The sequence below is a fragment of the Sminthopsis crassicaudata genome, chromosome 2 (genome assembly GCF_048593235.1).
Source record: "Sminthopsis crassicaudata isolate SCR6 chromosome 2, ASM4859323v1, whole genome shotgun sequence".
Classification (NCBI taxonomy): domain Eukaryota; kingdom Metazoa; phylum Chordata; class Mammalia; order Dasyuromorphia; family Dasyuridae; genus Sminthopsis; species Sminthopsis crassicaudata.
In genome coordinates, this window is record NC_133618.1 from 463,063,265 (window position 1) to 463,083,312 (window position 20,048).

The 20,048-nt window shown below is 37.9% G+C and overlaps 1 protein-coding gene across 2 annotated transcripts in view; it reads right to left on the bottom strand.

The window, feature by feature from the left end:
• GGTA1 (glycoprotein alpha-galactosyltransferase 1 (inactive)) overlaps nt 1-4,256 on the bottom strand; it is a 121,178-nt gene extending 116,922 nt beyond the window's left edge. The window contains exon 1 of one of the 2 annotated variants that reach the window (XM_074292959.1): nt 3,870-4,256. In XM_074292959.1, the coding sequence (XP_074149060.1) occupies nt 3,870-4,034 (165 nt within the window). In that variant the 5' untranslated portion in view covers nt 4,035-4,256. The remainder of the gene's footprint in view (nt 1-3,869) is intronic. The other variant, XM_074292958.1, reaches the window with a different exon arrangement.
• Nucleotides 4,257-20,048: the final 15,792 nt, after the last annotated feature.

Genomic DNA, 20,048 nt, shown 5'->3' on the forward strand with positions numbered 1-20,048 from the left:
GACTTCAACATCTTACAACATCCCTGTGAGGTAACAAGTCCAAGAATCATAACCCCCATCTTACAGATAAGAAAACCGAGAATTTTCAAAACTAATAAATATGGCAGCCAAGTCTCTTGACTTCAAGGTTCAGAATCCTTTCTTCTATATCACAATACATATAATATTAGCTAATAAGCTTTGGGGCTTTTCTTTCCTCTGGAGGGCCTAGTCATTTTAATAAGAAACTCTGGAAGATGAGATAGCTTTCAAAATCTAAAGGAAGGAAGCTTAACAATAGGAATTTGGTTCGTTATTTTTGGCTCGGGGTTATTCTGTCTTTTTTGCTAATTCCTAAGGTTGGCTGTGGTCTTGTACTAGGCCCAGTCCTCCTTCTAGTGTCAGTTCAGTATTTTTTGTCTTCAGTTGAGGCAAGGCCTTTCCCTGATCTTTATAATATTTTTTGATCAAGGGCAAAATAAGTCCGGGAAACCACAGGTCAACTGAAGTCTTTAGCCAAATCTTTTCATTTTATAGAGGAAGCTAAGTTTCAAAGAGAAATAATATGTCCAAGCTTATGCACTATAAAAGGTCAGAGCCAAGACAAGAATGCAGATATACTTACTGAAAGGCTAGAGCAATTGCCTGAGCATTTATTATCTGACACCTCATTATCTTCCTCATCACAATCTGTGAGATGGAAGCAGTGATTATCTCCATTGACCAAAAAGACTTTGCCATCCAGAGGATGAAAATAACAATCAAAATCAGAAACCCCAAGCCAAGTCCCTCAAGCCCACTTCAGATCTCATCCCATTATGTGATGCAGTTTCTCAGACTTGTGCCAATGGCTTCTTTAGGAAAGATTTTTCTGAAAATACCACAATTTTAGTTCACTGTTGCCTCTTTCAAAATTTCTTTTTTTTTTTTTCCAAATGTCCTTTACATATGCAGAGAATTCTAGGTAAACTGTAACAAATGAATTAATATTTATAATGCAATTTCCCTATGTAATCAGTGTATCCCCTACCTTTCTCTTCACCAACTCAAGAGACTTTCAGTTGTACTCTAGATTTTTATTGAGATCATTGTTTCTCCAGTTACTGGCCTGTGTTAACTACTTCAGGGTTTAACAGTCTTTATACTCAAGAAGAAGTCTTAAGGCCAGTTAGTTTAATCTATACACCCAGTGCTTCAGTGGGTGAATGGTTTTTGCTTATTCTGAGTCAAGAAAAAAATGTGCCTGTTTATCTTTTAATGATGCCCTTGGAATACAAAGTCATAGGGAAACAGGGTTAAGCTAAGCTTCTGACTCTGAGGAATTCTATCAATAATGTCCCCAAATATAGGGAATCTTAGTGATCAAGTCTATCCCCTTATTTTTCTCAAGGAAATTGAGCCTTGAGGTGAAGTGACTTGCCAAGCTCACATTATCAATTAATGGTAGAGCTAGGACATGTATTCAAGTTTTTTACTTGAAAACTACAGCAACCTATTTCTAATGACTTCATCAGTCTTTACTTTTATGAGGCAACCTCAACCCAAATTCTTTTAAATGGACTAGATAATCTCTGATGTTCCCCTTCCATTTTCAGTATTCTGTTCTAAGAAAACTGTGTTCTCAAGTTCCTTCTAGCTTAAAGTTTCTTTCTACTCTAAACAGTCTCATTCTATAAAGGCATATATTTTTAATACTAGAAAAATCCTATTCTTTGTGGCCTATAGCAAACTTACTTTGTAACAAGTATTTATGTTAAAGTGAAGGTTCCAAGTGGAGGGAGGAATTAAAAGGAGGAGGAAAGGAATTGTCTCAGTTTCCACAACTAGAACATGGGAATAATAACAGCACCTTTCTCCCAAAGTTCTTGTGAGGATCAAAAAAAAAATAACATTTATGAAGTGCTTACTTAGTACAGTGCCTGATACATAGTAAGTAGCTAAAAAAAAAAAAAAAAAAAAGCAAACAAAAAAAAAACCACAACAACTCGTTCCTTTTATCCTTCATACTACTTTTTTACACTCCACAACAACTCCAGACATAACTCATTCCACCTATGATAGTGAGAGAGGGAGAGAAATTGGAAAATCCTTATACGTTAATATATCATTTAGTTTCAGACATTTATTAAGTTCTTACTATGTACAAGGGCCTTAATATGTGCTGGATGCGAAAAGTTAAAAAAAAAAATACCCATACATTTATAGGATTTTAGATCTGGAAGGAAAATGGATTTTATCTAGTCCAACATCTTCAATTTACAAATGGAAAAATTGAGGTTCAAGATTCATCCTGGACAAAGAGGGAATCTTATTCAAGTTGCACTGCAATTCAATATATTTGTTTAAAGATATATTGATGCTTTTTGTTTCTGGTCATTTCAGGAAATGTTTCCCGAAGCGCCTTGAGCCTTCCGTTTTAATTTTTTTTTTTTAAATTAAGCATTACTACCAACAAATCAATTCATCTGACAGCACAGCATTCAATATTCATTCAACAGACAAGCATGTATTTCATATCTACTATCTACGAACAAGATTCTGAGCTCAGGAAGCTGCTAAATAAAGTTCCGTCTAGAGGGAAAGAGAAGAGTGGGGAAGTGAGCAGAGTTGACAATTACAAATCTTAGATTTGAAGCTTCCTTTTTACATCTCTCAGGATGTACTTGGCTAAAATCCAGATAAAGCTCCTAGGGACCATGTGAAGGACTCAGTGGAAATGGACAATCTTTAAGATTTGGGGGTTTGGCCGCTGTTGGAGCTTTAGAGGGGGCACAGATGAAGGAAAGGAAAGACTTTTCCTTGCAAAGTCTTAGGGAAACCAGAATCCAACTCTGGGCTTTCTCCTCCTCCCCCTCTCAATTCCATCCTATTCATTTCAGGAGGTTTTTTCCTTTCTTTCTTTTTTCTATTTCTTTTCTTTCGCATCCTTTCATGTTTCTTGGACATCCTTCAAGAGTTTTGCAATCGGTTTATTTTTCTATTTTTCTACTATATGGATGGGAGAGTGGGAACCGGAGTTCGTGGGGAGGGATCGAGAATAAGAGGGCTTTAAGGCTCGACTGAAATTGTTCCCTTAGATCTCTGGCAAGTTCGGCAGAGCAAAAAGTAGTAACTCCAAAACGAAAGTTTTCGAACTTCCCAGACCCAGGGTAAAAATAAGCGCATTGGTTCCGGAGGCCGGAGATTTGGGTTCGAGTCCTAACTAATTAGCTTCAAGACCTCAGGGAGTGTCTGTCTCCATTAAAAAAAAAAGTTAGTTGGTTTTAAGGTCCCTTCAAGCTGTAGCACGTGACCCAGGTGGAAACATTTTCTATTCTAGATTATCTTAAAGTTTTAATATTTTCTAAGTTTTTCGTGAAACAAATGAAACAGAGAAATGGGGTAAAGGGGGAAGAAGGGGGGAGAGAGAGAGAGAGAGAGAGAGAGAGAGAGAGAGAGAGAGAGAGAGAGAGAGAGAGAGAGAGAGAGAGAGAGAGAGAGAGAGAGAGAGAGATGTCCAATACTTTTCTCCCTCTTTTTTCTACTCCTTCCTGCGGCTAGGGTTCTTTAGCCCTCTTCTAGAGAAACTGGGTCCCCGGTGCCAAAGGAAATCCCATCTGTCCTTAGGTCTCCCTTAGGGATTTATTCGCCGTCCTCTGCCTCCCAAGATTGCCCCATAGGGTGAGGCTGCACTCTGCGCCCCCCTTCTCCGCCCCTCGCCCCCAGTTCCCGTACAATGCAACACCCTTCTCTTTACAGAAAACGGGGTCCTGAGCCCTTCCAGACTCTCTCCCAGATCTGGAGGCGACCCGGGGTTCGGGGTGGGGGCGGGGGAGATGCTAGGTAACCACCAAAGAAGCCGCCTTGGGGAGGGTGAGGGAGGGAAGGACGAGACGGTCGCTAGGACCCACCTGCCGGAACAGAACTTCAGCCATGAGGCTGGTGCGGGAGCAGAGCTGGTGGACTAGGTTCTCGGAGGGGCAGCGGCTGCTGCCGCCTCCCCCTCCTTCTCCTTCTTCTTCTCCTCCTCCTCCTCCGCTTGGCGCTGGCCACGGCTTCCTCTCCTGCCTATGCATTACCCCAGCTATCTCCTCCTCCCTTACAAATAGGACTGGGTGTGTGTGAGTGTGAGTGTGTATGTATGTGTGTGCGCGCGCCCGCGCGCGAGTGTTTGTGTGTTCGAGTGACTGTGTTTTTCTCTTCTTTCTCTGCACATGCCGGGCAGGGCGGTTGGGACTTGCTACCCCCAGGACCCAGAACTCGCCTCTCCGCCCCGTTAATGTTTCTCGCTGCTTTTGCCAGCCCCCACCCTAGACAGACAGCTGCGAGCTACACCCCCACTTTAAAAAAAAATTCACTCAAGCGGAAAAAACCCTGAAGCTAGCAAAAAAAAAAAAAAAAAAAAAAAAACTATCAGGGCAAGCCTGCCCTGCCTAAACTCTGTGCCACAGCAGATGTGGAAAGACAACAGGGCAATAATGCAGAGGTTGGAGGAGGGGTTGGTAATGGCCCTTTTAATAGGAAAAGGGACGTAGGATAATTGTGGGGCTCGGCTCTGGTCCTACCAAGCGCCAGATTAAGAAATAAACTGTGTTCGAAGCACACTGCCACAGGCAAATCTATCTGTTTCACCACTTGTTTCCCCCGGAAGGAGGAAATCAACCCAAAGCTAGTTACATTGTCTTCTCTAATGGACTGATGGTGGTTTGCACAGAACGCCTTGGGTTAGACTGAGCTTGTACTAACCCTTAGATACGAAAGGAATCTTAGCCAGAGATGGAAAATAGCTTAAAACTCAAAACTGTTAAAATATGAAACTGAATGCCAGCATAAAGAAGATACAAGATGAATTGATTATCTAGTACTTACTTTACAGATGGGGAAACTGACATTAAGTGAAATTATATCTTTTTCTGTAAAATGATCTGTTTGGATTGAGATCAACACACGTTGAACAAAAAAAATCTTGTATTTGAAGTCTGCTCACTTAGGTTCAAATACTTTTTCAACTTCCTAGTTATGTGATTATGGCACTTCAGTCTGTGTCTCAATTTCTTCCTCAATGAAACAAGGAAGTTCACTAGGTGGCCTTTAAGGTCTCTTCAAGTCAAAATCTTTGATCCTGTGAATTTAAATGTCTTTTACAATTCTAGAATTTGAAGTTCTGATATTCTATGTCCAAAGATTCTTTCCAGTCCTAGTATTCTGTTATGCAGTCTAACTTCCTATTTCTTATGCCCTAGGCTCTTTACAAATATTATCTCATTTGATACTTACAATAACTCTTCAGGCAAATACTATTATTATCCCTATTTTACATTTAAGGAAACTGAGGCAAACTGAGGTTGAGTGATTTGCCCAAAGTTACACAGGTAGTAAGTATTTGAGGCCATATTTGATCTCAGGCCTTCCTGGTTCCTGAGTCCTGAATCTTCAGGATTCCTGATCCACTGTGCCACCCACCTGTTTTAATCCTAATATCTATGTCCTAAACTCCTTTCAAGCTTTTTGCTCCAACATGTTATATTTGAAGATTCAGCTCAGACATTCTCTAAACACCAGGGAGAATAACATGAAATGAAGGCATTGAGAAATATTTAGGGGACCACAAAGTGATAGACCAAATTAGTCAAAAAGAATTTATTACATGATGTACTATGTGCCAAGGACTGTGTGGTAAACTCCAGGAATATAAAAGGAAAAGTGAGAGTATCTCCCTTCAAGAAACTGATATGCTATTGTAGAGATACATTGTATTTACAGAGAAGTATATGCAGAATATATGGAAGAATAAATGCAAAGTGATTTCTTTGAAGGTTCCCTCCAAAACAATTGTGGTATGTTGAGAAATCAAAAGAAATGGAGTGTACTTCTGGGAAAAACAAGTAATGGATGACTTCTCCCTTTCCCCTCTTTCTCTTAAATGCCAGAGAGTTTGAATTTCAATAAGATAGGAAAGGGGAAGTTTAAAACTTTAAAGAGAAGGGAAGTCACATGAGGAAAAAAATGGATAATTTGGGCATCCTAGAATTTAATGCCAGAGGAGACTTTAAGGATTATCTAGTCTAACTGCTTTGTGCAACTAGATGAGGAAACTAAGACTTAAGACAAGTGAGCTTCAAGGTCATACAGGAGAAAACTAACAGAGGAAGAATTTGAATCTAAGTCATCCTCTGATCTAAATTCAATGTTCATTTTGCTACCAGCTTTTTTTCCCCTCACTTGAAAATTGAAAAATTACTTTCATATTCGTGAATTGTATAGAAAAACTTCCTTTTTTCCCTTAGCAATATACAAAAGAAAGGGAAATTCACAAGCAATGAGGAGTCTAGACTGACCTGGCTCCCCCAAAACTCATCAAGTTATTTGGCCTTTAGTGAACCCAAGAAAAGTTGCTAAAACCATCATATTTAAGAGGGAAAAAAATCTCCCTATCTTTTTATTTGTTCAAACACTTGGAAGTCTTTTGTTTTTAATGATATTAAATTCTGCTTCTGGTATTTACATATGGCAAATTTAAAAGACAGAAACAGAGAGGATTAGCCAATTTAAAAAATGCATTTGGGATATTATGCTTTTTTTTTCAATTTCAATGTCTGAAGGCCAAGAATCCAACAGTCTGAAACAAAGTTTTATTGCACCTAAGCAAGCAATATTAATAAAATAACTCTCCTTGCATTCCACCAAGTTTCAAAGTCTTCTCTTTCCAATTTTAAAAATTTCAAAATAATAATTCAATGGGGCCTTTTCCAGACGATAACCCTTATAGTATAAAACCTTATATATATAGTATATAGTGTAAAACCTTATAGTACATGCTGATCAAGGTCACATTGGTGAAAAGAAATGATTTGTCATCTTTGAACAAGATGGAGTGAGTTCTCTCAGACAATTGTAAAAATTGAGTAAGGCTTCACCAACCCCAGTACTGGTATAGGCTTGAACCAAAACCCATTAGGACCTACCCCCCCTTACTACTATTCTTTCATGACATCATTCGTTTCCTAACTCAACCTAAACCAAATATGGACATTTATGCTCTTATTGCCAAAATTCAATTTCCTGAGAGAGTTCCCATGTTTAGAATGGAAGACCTTCATCTAATGAGGATGAGGATCAGTGGTGGGAGGGATTTTTGTGTAAGGGACTGTTTAATCTGCTGTTCTGTCTCTAAGGCACCTCCTCCCTTCCATTGCTTATTTGACTAGCATGACACCCACTTCTCACGAGAACTATAATAAATCTTTGTTTTGCTCCTAGAGATATCTCCAGCTTTTTTATTAAATGGTGGCCATTCACCTTTCTACTGAACTACACAGTTTTGGGGGCTTGTCCAGGATCACATGACTTGGTGAGTGGGCGAACTCTCAGGTGCTAGTGGGCTGTTTTAGGCAGATGGAAAGCATCCAGGGTACTTCTTTTGCTCTCTAAGGTAAAGCGAATAGAAGTGTAGAGACTAGGGCAAAGTGAAAGTAAGAAATCCACAGCAAAATTCCAAATAGTTCTGTATGAGGACAAAGCAGTTTGTACACAGCACAAAAGGTAAAACCTGTGAGATCCTTGAGTTGATAGTTACAGACTCTGGAGGGGTGCTCTGGACAAAATAGGTCTTTTGAGGTGACTAAGGTTGGGTGGTGATTCCCAGCATGTTTGGGCACATGGAATTTAGATTCCATTCAAATTAAAATGGGTTTGGTTCAGTCCCAGCCATCTCCCCCTTCCCCCCTCCGCAATGGAGAATAATGATAAAAAAAATACCAGTACATAGTCTCTTGGGAAATAGGTTAAGTAACTGGAACAAGCTGCCAAAATATAAGGGAAAAAGCAAGAAAAAGATAAGATGTTATTTTGCCTAGGGCAACAAAGATATTGATGTAAGTATCATTGGACTAAATATGGCTCCCCTGAAGACTGGGTGTGCCAAAAACTAAATTTGTATGTTGATAGCAAAGAATATGTTAAACCAGAGGAGACAGTATATATGGAACTATGTATGGCTTTCTGGGGCCCAAATAATGTTAAGCAAGGATCAAAGTGGAAAGGGGCATGTAGAAAAGGGGGAGATTCCAAAGACACATCAATGGGACTCACTCTTATCTCCCCCTCTTCCATAGCTTCCATAGAAGCCTTGGCCTCTAGGCCTAAAAGAGGAGGAAAGGCCATAATTCAATCAACTCTTCCCAAACCCCTATGGGAGCTATATACTCCACTACAGAAGGAATTAGAGCAAATTTAAAGGGATATTCAAAATTACCTCCTTCTGGATCCCAAGACCCTGAATACTAAATAGTATCCTATAAGAGAAGTTACCTTGGCTCAGGAAGACATAGGATATGTGAATGTTCCCCTGAATATCATAGAAGTCAGGAACTTTAAGAAGGAAATGAGGCCCTTAATAGAAGATCCCACTGAGCTAGCAGAATAATTTTACCAATTCCTGGGCCCTAATCTTTTTACCAGGGGAAACTTATGTCTATTTTGAATGCTCTCTTCTTACAAGAAGAGAGGGGAATAATTAGAGGAGCAGCTATGAAGGGGTGCTATAGAAGACACCCTCCAGCTGCAGTAGTCCTGGCTGACCAGAAATATCACTTAGTAGATCCAAATTGGGATCTGTACACTGAGGAAGTATAATGGATCTTAGAGAACTGATAATTATGAGAATTCAAAACGCAGTTCCAAATGCACAGAACATGAAAAAGGCCTTTGGGGTAGCTGGGGGAAAGATGAGTTGCCAGCTGAATATTTGAATAGATTAAAAGATCACATGAGAAAGTACTTTGGGTTTGATTCTGATGACCCTGACTCAATTACACTTTGGAATTGCACTTTTTGACTAATGCATAGTCAGATTGTCTAAGAATTGTCTAAGGAAACCCTGGTGATTTCTGAGGTTAAAGGAGAAAATTTTCTTGTATTTATGACCATGCCCTGTAAAATTTATATGGGAAAAAGAGAAACATTGGACAGATTTTTGCTCATCTCAGAAGCAGTACTAAACTTGCTGAGAGATTTAATAACTAAACTAGAAACTGTGTTGATTCACATGGACTCAGTATATAAGAGCAGATTAGGATAAACTCTGAGGTTTGGAGGGGACCTGATAATCCAGGCAGAGCAAACATAGTTCTGATAAAGATCACCTTGAAAGATCCTAAGGAAGTAGTGAGGATCAAGCAATACTCAATTTCCCTAGAAGGAATGAAAGGTTTACAACTTGTGATACAAGGCTTATTGAGAAATGGATTAATAGAACCCTGTATTTCACCCGTCAATACACCTATACTTCCTATCAAGATGAAGGATGGGAAAAACAGGTTATTTCAGGATTTAAGGGAGATTGACAAGATTGTGTTTCCATCTCACCCCGTGGTTCTGGACCATATATCATACTGGGCTGGATTCCCAGTTCTGCCAAGTACTTCAGTGTATTAAACATGAAGGATGTATTCTGGAACTGCTCTTTAGAGAAAAATAGTAGAAATCTCTTTGCTTTTGAATGGGAAGACTCAGAAACTGGAAGAAAGCAGCAGTGGAGGTGGTATATTTTACCTCAAGGCTATACCAAGTCCCCAGATTTGTTTGGCCGAGTCCTTGAAAATTGCATGGGATACTTCTATCTAGTAATGGGAACTTGGGTGGAAATGCAGTATGTAGATGATCTCTGAGTAGTGAGGGATACAAGGGAAGACATTACACTTCTTGGGAGAATTGAGGTTTAGATTATCAAAAGAAAAATTGCAGTTTGTAGAGGGAGGTGAAATATTTAGGGCATCTGATCAGTGAAGGCAGAAAGAAATTGGACTGCCAGAATTGAGGGAATATTACAACCACCCAAACCTAAGATGAAGAAAGAGCTATACAAATTCCTGGGGTTAGTAAGATATTGCCAAACATTTTTTTTGAGGCAATTGGGGTTAAGTAACTTGCCAGGGTCACACAACTAGGAAGTGCTAAGTGTCTGAGGTCAGATTTGAACTCAGGTCCTCCTGACTTCAGGGCTGATGTTCTACCCATCACACCACCTAGCTACCCCTCATGGTCATAGATTCTTATTCCATTGTCACTAAACCCTTGTATAAACACCTGCTGGAGGAAAATCCAAATTCTATCATGTGGGATCAAGAAAGTGAACAGAAGTTTGAGGACTTAAGACATTTTTTTATTTTACCACCTATATTGGCTCTCCCCACCTTTCCACCTATTTATCAATGTTGAAGGAGGGTGGCTCTGGGAGTCCTTGGTCAAAGAAGAGAAGGTCAAAGAAGACCAGTGCCTTTATAAAGTATTAGATCCTGCAGCCAAAGGTTGGCTGACTTGTATACACAAGCAGTATCTGCTACCACCCTACTGGTAGAAGAGAGTAGGAAGCTTATCTTTGGAGGCAGTTTTATAGTAAGTGTCTTACACCAAGTAAAGACAATACTAAATTAGAAGCCTGGGAGATGGCTCATAAATACCAGAATTTTAAAATATGAGGCAATACTATTACAAAAGGATGATCTAGTATTCATTCAAGATCATAACCTTAACCCTGCTTCCTTTTTGTCCCTGGACCAGAACCATCCCCTGGAGAAGAACATTGTTGTTTAGAGTTGATTGATTATCAAACAAAAGAAAGGATTTAAAAGAATCCCCAATACTTGGGGAAGTAAATTGGTCTATAGATGGCTCTTCTAGAATGGTAGATGGGAAAAAGAAAAATGGATTTGCTATTGTTGATGGAGATAAAACTTCCACTGTTACCAAAGGCAGTTGACCTGCCCATAGGTCAGCTCAAACTTGTGAATTATATGCCTTAAATCAAGTGTTGGAAGTTATTGAGGGATCAGGATGGGGATATATATGTAGATTCAAAATATGACTGGGGTGTGGTACATGCTTTTGGAAAAATTTGGGAAGAAAGAGGATTTGTAAAAAGTAAGGAGAACACAAATATTGATCTACCAAATTGAAAAAATATTAAATGCTCTTGGATAGGGCGAGCAAATATAATAAAGATGACAATACTACCGAAACGAATCTATTTATTTTGCACTATACCAATCAGACTCCCAAAAAACTATTTTAATGACCTAGAAAAAATAACAACAAAGTTCATATGGAAAAACAAAAGAATTTCACAGGAACTAATGAAAAAAAAGTAAAATGAAGGTGGCCTAGCTGTACCAGAATTAAAATTATAAATAAATAAATTATAAATAAATAAAATAAAATAAAGCAGCAGTTACCAAAACCTTTGGTATTGGCTAAGAAATAGACTAGTTGATCAGTGGAATAGGTTTTCAAAGGACAAAAATAGTCAATAACTTTAATAATCTAGTGTTTGACCATCCCAAAGACCCCAGCTTTTGGGATAAGAATTTACTGTTTGACAAAAACTGCTGGGAAAATTGGAAATTAGTATGGCAGAAACTAGGCATTGGCCTACACCTAACACTACACACCAAGATAAGGTCAAAATGAGTTCATGACCTAGGCATAAAGAATGAGATTATAAATAAATTAGAAGAACATAGGATAGTTTACCTCTCAGACCTGTGGAGGAGGAGGGGATTTATGACCAAAGAAGAACTAGAGATCATTATTGATCACAAAATAGAAAATTTTGATTATATCAAATTGAAAAGTTTTTATACAAACAAACTAATGCAAACAAGATTAGAAGGGAAGCAATAAACTGGGAAAACATTTTTACAGTCAAAGGTTCTGATGAAGGCCTCATTTCCAAAATATATAGAGAATTGACTCTAATTTATAAGAAATCAAGCCATTCTCTAATTGATAAATGGTCAAAGGATATGAACAGACAATTCTCAGACAAAGAAATAGAAACTATTTCTAGCCATATGAAAATATGCTCCAAGTAATTATTAATCAGAGAAATGCAAATTAAGACAAGTCTAAGATACCACCACACACCTGCCAGATTGGCTAGAATGACAGGAAAAGATAATGCAGAATATTGGAGAGGATGTGGGAAAACTGGTACTCTGATACATTGTTGGTGGAACTGTGAACACATCCAGCCATTCTGGAGAGCGATTTGGAATTATGCACAAAAAGTTATCAAACTGTGCATACTCTTTGATCCAGCATTATTACTGGGCTTATATCCCAAAGAGATCTTAAAGAAGGGAAAGGGACCTGTATGTGCAAAAATGTTTGTGGCAGCCCTCTTTGTAGTGGCCAGAAACTGGAAACTGAGTGGATGCCCATCAATTGGAAAATGGCTGAATAAATTGTGGTATATGAATGTTATGGAATATTATTGTTCTGTAAGAAATGACCAGCAGAAAGATTTCAGAAAGGCCTGGAGAGACTTACATGAACTGATGCTGAGTGAGATGAGCAGGACCAGAAGATCATTATATACTTCAACAACAATACTATATGAGGATCAATTCTGATGGACGTGGCTCTTTTCAACAATGAGATGAACCAAATCAGTTCCATTTGTTCAATAATGAAGAGAATAACTATACCCGTGAAAGAACTCTGGGAAATGAGTGTGAACCATTACACAGCATTTCCAATCCCTCTATTTTTGTCCACCTGCATTTTTTATTTCCTTCTCAGATTAATTTTACTTTATTTCAATGTCCAGTTCTTGTGCAGCAAAATAACTGTTTGGACATGTATACATATATTGTATTTAACATATACTTTAACATATTTAACATGTATTGTTCTACTTGCCATCTGGGGAAAGAGGTGGGGGGGAAGGAGGGGAAAAATTGGAACAAAATATTTTGCAACTGTCAATGCCAAAAAATTACATGCATATATCTTGCAAATAAAAATCTATATTAAAAAAAATAAGGACAAAGAACTGATCCGCCATACACTAGTCAGAGAGGTACTGAAAACATTCTGGAAACATTCTGACTCCTAGGAATGTAGCAGTAATACATGTAAAAGGATATCAGATAGAAAATTCTTTTGAGGCAAGGAGAAACTGGTGAGTAGATGAGGAGGCCAAGGAAGCTGGAGACCAGGAGATTACTCACATAATGGCCTTGATAGCTCTACTTCCCCTAGTCTTTCTTCTCCCAGTTTTACCCAGATGGAAGAAGAGAAGGCCTCTACTCTTAAAAGCAGTTGAGAATTTGGAAGGATGCTGGTTCCTACCTGATGGCAGAGAGATACTAACCAAAGCAAGTATGAGACAGGTCCTTTAGCAACTGCATCAGGGCAGTGATTGGGATGTCCAAAATGTGTGTGATGTTTCCCCTAGCCTATATACATGGCTTAATAACTGGTGGATGGCTGCCTCATTTGTTGAAGGACTAACAAGGTTGTTTAATGTCAGATTCCAAAAGGGGGATGACCTCTGGGAATCAGACCATTCCAAAGCATCCAGGTGGACTTTACTGTATTGCCACCAGTAGGTCATCTCAAATATTTGCTGGTCATAGTGGACCATCTATGTGATTAGGGTCTTAGAAATCACTTGGGATCTCCACACCTCTTGGCATTCTCTCTTTTCTGGGAAAGTGGAAAGATGAATCAAGAAATAAAATGGCAACTGACTAAATTATCTTTGAAGAACCAATTACCTTGGACTACATGACTTCCTCTCACTCTGGTCAGGATCAGAGAAATTGAACTTTTACCTTATGAATTATTTTATGGTCACTCTTTCCAATCTTATTGTATGGGAAACTGGAACCTTATTTTAGTGACAAAGGATTTATTTCTTAAGAGATATATTAAATCATTGGTACAACATTACAAGAATTACAACAAAAAGGGCTAATAGCTCAGACTCCTCTTCTAGGTTTCCCTGTTCATAGAATTCAGATTGGAGATTAGGTGTTGATCTAATCCTGGAAGGATGAGAAGCTGACTCTGTGCTGGGATGGTGATACTGGTGATACTGACCTCAGACACTGTAATTCAGACCCAGGAATGAAGCTGGACACACAATACCAGAATAAAAGGACCTGTGGCACCACCTTTATCGGAATGGACAGTTGAAGATAAAGGACACCTCAAATTAAATTTGAGGAGCGGGCCTCCACTTAATGGGAGCACAATCTCTGAACCCACTGCATTGTAACTGCCTAAATGTTATTCTTGCTACTCTTTCATTTTTTTCATTAATCACTTTAGGCCTCTTTACCTGTTTGGGAGCTGATATATTTTCCTCTGGGAACTCCACCTTAACCTCGAAGTGTAATTAACTTGTTTCCTCATGACAATCATGGCAGTTGTAGAGACCAGACCTTTACCTCCCAGAGATGAGAACCAGTTTCTCTTGCTCATGCAGAATATAGGAAGGACTTTTATCTTATCAAATTGTTGGATCTGTGGTGGGCCCTAGCATTTGAGCCAATGGCAGTAACTGATCTCAAATTCATAATGGGACCATTTTCTGGAATTTAGAAGAGAAACATCACTGGCAATTGACAGAGGATAGAAGTGGAGAAATACTGATGAATCAGATGGGACAAGGCTTGAAACTAGGGAATAGTATATGTGAATGGACCTATTTGAGAATAGACCTGAAGCCAAAAATGATCAATTGTATGGAAATATCTAAATATTGGCCAGACATGGATAAGAATCCCAATTGAAATATGAGAAGGATTGGAAAAGTTGTACCTTGTTTGCTCTCTCAGAAACAGGAGGAGAACAAGAATATTGCTATCTACAGGTTACTACAATGGAGTGTAATAGAATAGAGTATGATGTATTAAATTTTTAAAAGGAGGATAAGAGGAACTCCATCTACAATGGATACGGTTAGCAATGGAGTTGGTATAATGTCACCCCAGGGACACCTGGGGGACATGGAACTTTGTTCCCCACCTATTGGAGTACCTTTAATTTAACAGATCAATGGCCAGTTACCAATTATAATTGGAAGAAGGAGCAAGGATTATGGAAATGTTGATATGTCACCTTTGTGGGAGGAAGTCCCCTAGGATAGAGAGACCAACAATATTACCCCTTTAAAAGAAAGAGCTCAAGCATATTCTAAGGGGAATAACCTGCTCTACAGAGCCACTACTGGATTTGTGTCTTAACCAAATTGCCTCATAAAGAGATCATAAAAGTATAAAATGAAGTTGAAGAAATCATAGTACTTTAAATATTAGAACATATAATTAACCAATAAGAATAAGAATTTTATATCAGCATTTCCAGTTATAGCAGAAAGAAACTAAGCAGGTTACAATTGGAAAATAGCTCAACAAACTGTGTTTTGAATTTAATGGTCTATTTTGCTATAAGAAATGGTGTTAAAAGGACAAGTATGGGAGCCAGTGGCCCAAGAAGATCGACAGGAGCCAGAAGGAGATGAGAAGTTAGATAAAGAATATGAAATTCTGTTACAAAAATTTGAAGAAATCTCAGTGGACAAATAAGAAGAGGGATTGAATGAGATGGAATTAGATCTCTCAGACAATTGTGAAAGTGGAGTAAGGCTTCACCAACCCCAGAGTTGGTATAGGACTGAACCAACACCTATTAGGACCTACCTCCCCTTTATGTTATTCTTCCATGACATCATTTGCTTCCTAGCTCAAGCTAAATCAAATATGAGCAGCTATGCTCTAATTGGCCAAAGCTCAATTTCCTGGAGTAGTTCCCACATTTAGAATGCAAGACCTTCAGCCAATGAGGATGAGGGTCAGTGGTAGGAGGGATTTTTGTGGTAAGGACTATTTAATCTGCTGTTCTGTCTCTAAAGCACCTGCTCCCTTCGACTGCTTATTTGACTGGAGTGATGCTGCTTCTTGCTAGAACGTATAATAAACCTTCATTTTGCTCCTAGAGATATTTCCAGCTTTTTTATTATATGATGGACATTCACTTCTCTGTCTGAATTACCAAATTGCCTCATAAAGAGATCATAAAAGTATAAAATGAAGTTGAAGAAATCATAGTACTTTAAATATTAGAACATATAATTAACCAATAAGAATAAGAATTTTATATCAGCATTTCCAGTTATAGCAGAAAGAAACTAAGCAGGTTACAATTGGAAAATAGCTCAACAAACTGTGTTTTGAATTTTGTCTATTTTGCTATAAGAAATGAACACAACAGAAGTATGCAAAAACTTGTGTGAATTGTTGCCGAATGAATGAGCAGAATCACAATAACAATGTCACAGAGCTCAATAATAATGTGAGGGAAAACAACTTTGAAAGCCCTCAGAATTCTAAATAAACAAGAACTAAGCCTTCAAAAAAGTGGTGGTCAACATCCCTCATCCCCTCCATATGCAGATATGCACATCCACACTCTTGGAATATAAGTGATGGATTAGAGGAACAAAATCAGAAAATAATTCTCAGGGATAGTCACTGTGTTGATTTATTTTATTCAGCTATACATATTTATATCAAGAGAGTGTTGCTCCTCAGGGGAGGAAAGAATATTAATGGATAGGGATAGACATGGGGAGAAAGTATCAATAAAGCACTTTTTAAAAATTAACAGAAAAAATATGGAAGTGATTAGAAATGTTGTTACTTTGATGTTAGATTTCATATATATTTATGTATATGTATATCTATGTGTATAAATAATATCTATCTATAAACTATATCTATCTATAAACTAACAGGACATCTAGGTGGTTCAGTGGATGGGAACATAAAGAATGTTGATAAAATATAGAATGTAAAAACTAGAGGGAATTTTAGAGGTCTAGTCCATTTCTTTTGGGGTGATTGGGATAGCAAGTAGTTTAAAGCCCCTACTCCCATAGATGAGGCTAGTTTTTTTTTTTTTTTTTTTTTTTTTTTTAATAATAAAAAGGTATTAAAATTGGTCTTGTGACTTAATTGGCCAAGTATACTAAGGCCTTAATCTCAGACATAGCTTCCTGGTGGCTTAAATAAAAAGTCAGCAAGTGTGTAGTTAGGAGTTTATTCCTCAAGTAGATCTATATTGCCTATAGAAAAGCTGAACAGCTATATCTGCTGGAACTCTGTCTTCCCAGAAATTAGCCAGAGTCAGGATCACCAAAAATCTTTATTCTTGGTCTTTTGGGGTCACTGTCAGGGGATTAAATCTAGCAATCTCCACACCACCTTCCTCTCTCTCTCCACCACCAGAATGCCTCAATTTCCTCCTCCTACTCCACCCACACAAGTCACTTCCCCTTCTTTGTCCCACCAATCAAACCAGCACAGAATAGTTGGGGAGGGTCAACCTTCAAACATATTAATAGAGAATTGTCCAATTGGCAATTAGTCTCACATGCTCCATTATCCAAGTACATTTGCTCAGTTCTAGCCCTTTACATGTATCCATCTGAATCACTGCTGTATGCTTACGGAATATATTTTCTTTGGTGTTGCTAAGTAAACCTCTTTCTGTTACCTCTCACATGGTTTGCAAGTAAGATATTTTGACTGAGTTCCTAACCTAGAGCACCAGACTATACTGAATCAGAGCTGGTCTACGACAGGATGCTGCTTTTGTCTCCCTTACATTTTTTGACCAAATTTTACTTTGCATTCTAAGCCATGTTTTTGTTCTGTTTTTTTTTTTTTTTTTTTTTGTTTTTTTTTTTTAAACAATGGATTCTGTGAAATGGTTTTAATTCAAGTTATAGAAGTTTTTTAGACATTTAGAGGCATGGGGAAGGATGTGAGGAAGGTTTGGGAAATCCATATGATTTCCTTATTCTATTTTTAAAAATTAAATTCCCACCACCCTCTCTCTGGTTGTAGATGGCTCTCTTCATCACTGAACAATTGTAATTCGTTTGAATCATCTCATTGTTGAAGAGAGTCACAATGATCAGAATAGTCTTCTTGTTGCTATGTATAATGATCTCCCGGTTCTGCTCATTTCTCTTAGCATCAGTTCATGTAAGTCTCTCCAGGCTTCTCTGAAATCATCCTGCTGGTCATTTTTTACAAACAATAATATTCCATAACATTCATATATCATAATTTATTCAGCTATTCTCCAATTGATAGGCATCCATTCAGTTTCCAATTTCTTGCCACGACAAAAAGGGCTGCCACAAATATTGTTGCATATGTGGGTCCCTTTCCCTCCTTTAAGATCTCTTTGGGATATAAACCTCGTAGAAACACTGCTGGATCAAAGGGTATGCACAGTTTAATAATTTTTTGAGCATAGTTCCAAATTGCTCTCCAGAATGGTTGGAAATCCATATAATTTCTAGGCATAATTCAACTCAAATAAACAAAGAAGATCCAACTTTTTCCTCTCTGGCTAGTAACCACAAGGACAGAGGGGGAAAGACAGTAAGAAGGGAATGGAAAAATTCATAATCATCCTAGATCAAGTAGTTAGAGAGGGAGGAATGACTAAGGGAATAAATAGGCAATTCTGAAAAGGGTTTATTCACTCATATCTTAATATGAATTGCAAGTATGTGAGTGTATATGAGGATGTGTGTGTACTTTCTTTTCCCCTCTTTTCCTGTGTATCTGTTTATATTTGTATTTGCTTCAATTTGTGGGGATATCTCTCCGTAAAAGGACCCCATCATCTATGATACATACTTTCACAGACTCTTGAAGTTAGAATTTATCTCAGAAGTCATTTAGTTTCAGTCTCTACTTAAATGAGAATCCTTTCAACCTTATAACCAACTCTTTCCCTGAAGAACTTCAGTGAGGAGGAGTCCATACTTTTTTAAAATAATATTTTATTTTCCCTCAATTACATATAAAAATAATTTTTAATATTAATTGTTTTTTTTATCTTTGAGTTCTAAATTCTCTTTTTTTTTCTTTTCTCCCCCTCCCTAAGACAATAAGAAACCTGATAAAGATTAAACATAGTGATCATGTAAAACATTTCCATATTAGTCATTTGATATAAGAAAAGTCAAAGAAAATGGAAAATACTATGATTTGGACTGTACTAAGATGGCATGAGTTATTTCTGTGAAGGTGGATAGTATTTTTCATCACGGGTCTATTGGGATTGTCTTGGATCATTGTGTTGTTGAGAATAGCTAATTCACAGTTGTTCATTTTACAATATTGCTGTTACTAGGTGCAATGTTCTCCTGGTTCCACTCACTTCTCTTTGTATCAGTTCATTTAAGTCTTTCCAGATTTTTATGAAACCATTCTACATATCATTTTTTATGGCATAATAATATTCCACAACAATCATCTACCACAACTTGTTCAGCCATTCCCCGGTTAATGGGCATCCCCCCAATTTCCAATTTTTTCCATCACAAAAGAGCTGTTATAAATATTTTTTGTATAAATACATTTTTTCCTTTTTTAAAAAATATCTCTTTGGGATACAGACCTAGTAATGGTATTGCTGGATCAAAGGCTACACACAGTTTTATAACACTTTGAAGCCCACTATTTTTTTTAATTAAAGCTCTTTTATTTTCAAAATATATACATGGATAATTTTTGACATTCACCATTATGAAACCCTGTATTCTAATTTTTCCCTTCCTTCTCCCCACTACCTCCCTCAGTTGGTAAGTAATCCAATATATGTTAAATATGTGCATTTCCTCTATACATATTTTCACAAATATCATGCTGCTCAAGAAAAATCAGATCAAAAAGGAAAAAAATTTCATTAGCTTGCATGGCTGCCCAATGGAACCACTGAATTTACAATTGGCAGCTAGTTGTATAGTGGATAGAGCCCTGGCCCTGCAGTCAGAAAAAACCTTAGTTCAAGTCTGGCCTTAGATACTTACTAGCTGTGTGACCCTGGGCCAGTCATTCAGTTTCCTCAACAGTCAAATGAGAATAGTAACAGCACCCATGTCTCAGGGCTGTTGTGAGGATCAAAGGAGAAAACAACTATAAAGTCTTCAGCATAGTGCTTTGCCTAGAATAAATGATATATAAATGATTATTCTCTCCCCTTTTCGCTGTATTTGGCCCATAAGGTAACTAGGTCTGCCGAATGTTCACTTCTTATCATGTGTGTTCCAATTCTTCAGTGATTGTCACAGTCAGTTATATAATTTGGTCATTCAGGGAATTCTGCCCAGGCTTCCCCTTTTCATACCCCATTCCTACTTCACTTTCCCCAGATCAATTGTGCAGGGCTAACAATCAGAAATTTACTCAGCTCATCAGCAGTGCCTTACTAAGGACTCT